This window comes from Sinocyclocheilus anshuiensis, unplaced genomic scaffold (assembly GCF_001515605.1).
Source record: "Sinocyclocheilus anshuiensis isolate Anshui unplaced genomic scaffold, SAMN03320099.WGS_v1.1 scaffold438, whole genome shotgun sequence".
NCBI lineage: Eukaryota > Metazoa > Chordata > Actinopteri > Cypriniformes > Cyprinidae > Sinocyclocheilus > Sinocyclocheilus anshuiensis.
In genome coordinates, this window is record NW_015546118.1 from 1604220 (window position 1) to 1611112 (window position 6893).

General features: G+C 40.4%; 1 protein-coding gene across 1 annotated transcript in view; it reads left to right on the forward strand.

Moving 5' to 3' along the window:
* Positions 1-2551: 2551 nt before the first annotated feature.
* LOC107700896 (protein CutA homolog) overlaps positions 2552-6893 on the forward strand; it is a 41023-nt gene continuing 36681 nt past the window's right edge. The window contains exons 1-2 of the mRNA XM_016502735.1: positions 2552-2612; positions 2859-3084. Of these exons, the coding sequence (XP_016358221.1) occupies positions 2552-2612; positions 2859-3084 (287 nt within the window). The remainder of the gene's footprint in view (positions 2613-2858; positions 3085-6893) is intronic.

A 6893-nucleotide genomic window follows, 5' to 3' on the forward strand; every position in this document is an offset into this window, starting at 1 on the left:
CTGCGGCCTACCACGCCCCTCTCAGTGGCCATTCAGTGGGAAGACACCCTCTTCTTACACGTTTCCTCCGCGGTGCAATGAGGCAGAGGCCTCCGGCCAGAGAAGCTTATGCTAAGTGGTGGATCAGGATGCTATTACATAGCCTCGAGTCCTCTGACCTCCCCTCTCCTTTGGGGGTCAAGGCTCACTCCTCCAGAAGTTGGCCTTCGGGACGGCGGGCCCCGCCTACTTTAGCCACTCCTGGCTCCCTTTTCTCTCGCCTTAGTTGTGCTCTTCCACACTAGGCAGGGATTTGCAAGTCTGGCGGCGTGGGCATTCTCGTTCCCAAAGCGTATTCCGACGCAGCTCGAGTTCCTGAAGAGGAACGTCTCAGGTTACGTATGTAACCATGGTTCCTCGAGGGAACGAGATGCTGCGTCTTTGTGCCATACTTCCGGCATCCCTGCCGGCGCTTGCTTCATTCCTGAAGCTGACGCCGGCTCCGCCGCACGTGCTTTTATAGCTTCCTGGCCATGACGTCACCTGCCCGTGACGTCTCGCCCAGCTATTGGACTGATTCCACATTGAATTCAGAGCGTGGTCACAGAAGGCGTTCCCAAAGCGTATTCCGACGCAGCGTCTCGTTCCCTCGAGGAACTATGGTTACATACGTAACCTGAGACGTTTTTTCTCCTGATAGGATTCAGACTTCTTGGTCTATGGTCAGAAAGGTCTGTTTACCATTGCTATGTTTTGTAAAACGTGCTATAGTAATACAACCTGCTCATTTTGTATAGTTATTAATAGGGATTGTGTGAATATGTGTGAGCATATGTGGTTAGAACGGTTTGACAGAAGTCATGAAGTCGTGTAATTTCTCACTGCAGATGCGGAGACCTTGCAAATGGCATATTAAGGCTTTTTGCGTACATACACTCACGTTGCAGAAAATATTGGATGACAGGTTTTTTTTTTTTGTGCAAAATAAAAATAATACAAGGTCACCAGAGGCTAATTGTGAGTCTACCTCATATTTTTCTCACCTTCATGTAAGCTAAAAGTGGTGATGTGTGTGATGGACAGAGAAAAGAGAGAAAAAGAGTGTTTGATAGCATGACAGCAGTGCTACAGTTGGAGCCTAAATAAAACCCTATTAGTCTAAATTAGTCCATCACACATCTGCACACCAGGCAGGCTGTTTTTTTGACAATGCCAGGTTTCTCTCAGTGTCAAGCTGATCCTGACTGTACGTTTATTAGATGATAACCTTTATCTAACCAGGTTAACCTAAGTTGAAAACCCCATTTTTAAAAGATGGCTGGATATGACAGACGGATCAAATGACTGATCGAATTTTACACCTCCATCATTGAGACTATTCTAACCTAATCAATCACTGTCTGATTTGGGGCCACATCTGCCCACACCAAGGACAAGCCACGGCACATTATTAAATCTGTAGAGCGCATTATGAGTTTCACCTGCCTTCTCTCAACAACCTTGGGGCAAGGAAGAGTGTGAGGAGGTCCAAAGCCCATCCGTCCTCCCCCACACCAACCGTCTCCTTTTCCAACCCGTTCCCTATGGTCAGTCAGAAAAAAAGGCAAGAAAAACTGCTGCTTTCAAACGAACAGTGACTCATAGGTACTCTCCTTTACTGTTGACATTACCTACAATGCCCTCACATACGTGATACTAATATGTGACCCTGGACCACAAAACCAGTCTTAAGTCGCTGGGGTATATTTGTAGCAATAGCCAATAATACATTGTATGGGTCAAAATTATAGATTTTTCTTTTATGCCAAAAATCATTATCATAAAGATCATGTTCCATGAAGATATTTTGTAAATGTCCTACTGTAAATATATCAAAACTTAATTTTTGATTAGTAATATGCATTGCTAAGAACTTCATTTGGACAACTTTAAAGGCGATTTTCTCAATATTTAGATTTTTTTGCACCCTCAGATTCCAGATTTTCAAATAGTTGTATCTCTGCCAAATATTGTCGTAACAAAAATGTCAAAAGCTAAAAGGGTCTCTTAAGCCATAAAACCCCAAAAATCATGCATGATTCTACGCAGACGCTACAGTGTTCTGTTAATGTTACTGGAAGAATGTTTTTGAACGATCTCCAGCTGGAGTGCCCATGAACTCCACCAGTGAGCACTCCACCCCTGACTCTTGCCACTCTCTCAGACTCCATTTTCCATAATGCTTTGCATGGACTCATCATACTCATTGTCTGCACCTGTGTCTCATTTACCCTGTCTGTTCACACTATATAAGCCTGGTTTAGTTTGTCATTCTTTGCAAAGTCTTGTAAGTGTTACACTGCATCTCTGATCGTTTCTCCTCTTTATATGTATCTTGGTTTTTGGACTCTTAGCCTGTGTTCTGGATTACCCTTTTGCCTGTGTTCCCTGCATTGTTGTTTAGTCAGACTGATTGCCTGTGTGTTGACCCTTGCCTGCTGTCTGATTTCGATTCTGGACTTTCCTAATAAACACTGCATTTGGATCCTCACTCAGTCTCAGAGCAGTTACGTAACAGAAGACTTCGCCAATAATGGATCCAGCAGTGAAGATGGATCTGGCAGCAAAACCAGACCACAAAGTGAACTCTGCAGGTACTCTATGTGATCCTTTGAGCCAACTTTGTTCTATTTTTCAAAATGGTCATAGTATTGAGGATTATGTGGAGGAGTTCCTTTTGTTTAGTCACCTTGTGCCTGGTGACGAGGCTATGTTAAGAGACTGTTTTTGGAGTGAACTTGATCCAGATATTAGCTTAAATTTACCCACAGAATACCCCAGCTGGACCCTGGCACAGTTTATTGACTTTGTCTTGCAGTTTTGTGGATCTCCCTTTACAGCAGTAGAGGTTGAGGAGGAGTTTGACCGTCCATGGGTTCCAGCATGCCCTACACTGAGGATCGCGAGCCCAGTATTTGTGGTGTCTTCTACTCTTGAGCCTATCCACAAAATGGCCACCGTTCCAGAGTCTCGTCCCATCATGGCCGTCGATCCAGAGTCTCGTCTCATCATGGCTGCCGTTCCAGAGTCTCTTCACGTCATGACAACCATGCCCAGTGCCTCAAGGTCAGTCCCAATCTGTCACAATCTCCAGCTGGAGTGCCCATGAACTCCACCAGTGCGCACTCCACCCCTGACTCTTGCCACTCTCTCAGACTCCATTTTCCATAATCCTTTTCATGGACTCATCAAACTCATTGTCTGCACCTGTGTCTCATTTACCCTGTCTGTTCACACTATATAAGCTTGGTTTAGTTTGTCATTCTTTGCGAAGTCTTGTAAGTGTTACACTGCATCTCTGAGCGTTTCTCCTGTTTATATGTATCTTGGTTTTTGGACTCTTAGCCCATGTTCTGGATTACCCTTTTGCCTGTGTTCCCTGCCTTGTTTAGTCGGACTGATTGCCTGTGTGTTGACCCTTGCCTGCTGTTTGATTTCGATTCTGGACTTTCCTAATAAACACTGCATTTGGATCCTCACTCAGTCTCAGAGCAGTTCCGTAACAGTTTTTTCATAACGTTCAGAAGCTTACCAAAAGTTCTGAGAATGTTCCCTGTTAGCTGGGTTGTGTTTGTTTCACCATCATCACAACAATTTCCTGCAGGTAAACATAGCTGATATTAAGAGTGAGATTACTGTGAAGTGGAATGATGGATGGATGCAGGTCAGAGAGTCCTCCAATCAGTCAGACATCGGAGATGATCAAAGAGATGAAAAGACCAAAGAGTTTATGGGACATTACAGTACAGGGAAGGTGCATTAGTTTCACCAGTGCTGCAGCATAGCTGCTTCAGCTTTTATGAGACTTTTTCATAGTACATTGATCTTATTTAGTGTGTTATTTATTTCTATTACTTACCTGTTTTCCAGCTCCATCTAGTGGTGGCCTCTATTCATTTGGATCAAGGAGATCTATAATAGCCTATCAGGAGAAAGCTATCCGTTAACCTTCACACACATCTCCATAGCTGGAAATACAGTATGCAATCCATTTTTGCTCTTGGACAGTTTTTTTTTTTTTTTTTTTTTAAGCCAATTTTCCATAACCATAAATGCAACTAATTACTCTAGAGATGCAGGAAAAAGGAAAAACCACTACACTGACTGGATGACAGCACCACAATTATGTGCACATAAATGCAACTAATTACTCTAGAGATGCAGGAAAAATATGCAACCACTACACTGACTGGATGACAGCACCACAATTATGTGCACAGTCTCAAACCCTTCACCAGCGACTTTCCTGACCATGAGTAACGTCAAAACAGAAAGACAAAAAATCTTAAAGTCCGTATCACGATTTTAATATCCCTCCAAAACTGTCCACAGGTAAAACATCTACTATATGTTGAAAAATGAAATTTAAGTTTTAAATGTTGTGTGCAAAAAGAGGCTACTTTTGAATACCCATAATTCAAGAAATAGTCATTTTAATGCATTTATGATGCTAAAAATATCTACATTTTAAATTGTCATTTTCATATATTTGTATTTTTACTAGGCCTGTTGAATGAATTACATTATATTTTTATAACTGAAATTAATTGCATGTCTAAATATTTACTGAGGGAATTGCAGTGTAATCGTGGTGAGAAGATTGCAGTAGATAGTCTAGGGCATGAATAGAGTACTCTCATGCTTGTCCTGTTCTGTTCCAGCTCTCATTACCCAGCTGTACTGCAATCCCATATTCACGGAAATTAGATCACATAGGAAATCTTATATGGAATAGACAGTAACTTGAGAGAGAAGTGTGTGTTTGTGTATGTTTGTGTTCTGTTCTAGAAACTAGAATACTGAAATATTAATAAATAATAATTGTTTGTGTTTAGGTTGAGTAGAGTGTTTAATGCCTTGTTGCATTAATATTTATAAGGAAAATAGCAATGATGAAAACATTACGTTTACAAGTGAAATTCTTGAATGGCCACATTCATATTTCCTATGGCTTTTCAAGTCAGACTATAGATGGCAATTAGAAAATTGGATCAGATGTGGTATTTATTTCTGAGCATTTAATAAACCACTTTACTAAACATGCATATGAAGGACAATACAACTAGACAACATAAAAACCATTTAATGCAAGTTGTGTCCGTCTGTAGCATATTACATGACTATTGTATTATGTAGGCAAATAACCAGTTGCATTCAGTTTTGTTCTACTTGTTTAAATCAGTAGTGAGGCTAACAATTTACACGTGAATGGATTTTGGTGAAATGGAGTGGACTTTCTGTACCTTCTCTCACTGTAAATATGAAGTGTACACATACTTAGCCTATATATGGCAATATTTGCTCATTTACAAAGCAGAGTTGCATGCTTAACTGTACAATGATAATAACTGCTATAGCCTTCATTGTTGTTTATTGCTTTACTGTGCTTGTTGTCCTTTTGATTGAGTTATAATGTTGGGTGTCACTGTCATAGTTGTTTATGTGCTGGGTATTAAATACTCTGCAAAGGAATTAGTGGTAGATATTGTTTGCATCTAGTAATGCAACAAATAGCATCTTGTTTAGGTGCAAATAGGGATAGATGCTATTAACACCAAGTGTAATATGAAGTAAAATTCTATATATTTGTACTTGAGGTATAATGTCTCTATGAGTGATAGTAATGAAAATAGCCTTTGACAAAAAGCTTTGCAATTTGCAGACTACTCATATGTAGGTATAGTCCTGATGTATTTAAACTAGGGCTGTCAGTTTAACGTGTTAACTTAATTAATTAGTTATGAAAAAACGTTAACGCAGTTAACGCTCTGGCCCCGCCCCCAGACCTCTACATCATTTTATATTTCATACAGTTGACTGTTGACAAATATGATGCAGGGCAATAACTCCATAAATGCAGTTATGCCCAAAAATTCAAGATATTGGTGCAAAAATGCCCCTGTATGTGTTTTTGTCTCATATTTATACCAAACGATATCACATGAGCAGGGAGAGCAGTAGCCTATTACACGAGTGCTGATTTTGTCCTGAATATCACGAGTTTAAATGTTGTTTTAAACAACAGTTGATATTGTGTTATATTTTAAACACAATATTATGTGTTTTTGCTCAATTTTGCAAAGAATATATTACCTTTTAAAGCAGTGCCGTTTCTAGGCATAGGCAAGCTAGGCGGTCGCCTAGGGTGCCACCAGCAGGAGGGGGCACCAATGAGAGCACGTACTGGCACTATATTTTAGCAGGGTTGTGATAAAGAGTGGCACAGCCACCCTGAAATATGATTGCCGTCCCCACTGGATCCCCCAACATCATTGGGCTAGAGTACTGTCATTCAGATGATGAATGTATGCCATTGGTTTAGAGCGCTGTCATTTGCTGCCTCTGATTGTTGCATGCAAAGTTTGTGTAGCATCTGGACCAATCAGACACACCATTTTTCATTTGATTTAACAAATCAATTATTCATTAGATTAACAAATAATCACAGACCCCTCACCCAATAAACATGCTGGGTGCCAGGATGTCTGCGAACGAACAGGCCTCTGATTCCATGGCAACCAATGCTGATATCACTGGTTTTATTGCCCAAAGGAATGCGGATAGAGAAACTCACTCATTTTCCTCATAAGACAGACACATAATGCCAAGAGAAATGGACTGTTCTCTAATTAATTCATAGGAAAACCTTTCTTTGAATGAACACGCATATCCTTCAGGTCATTGTGTATGTTGTTACTGTCCTTGTATATTGTCTTTTATATTGTATACTGTTTTATGCAGGCTTATGATAGAACCACTCGTTCATGTCATCTTACCTATATGTAATCCTACCATGTTTAGTATCTATGAATTCGTCTTCTGATGATCTAAACGAGAGTGTATATTATATGTTGGTACATAGGCAATATATTAGT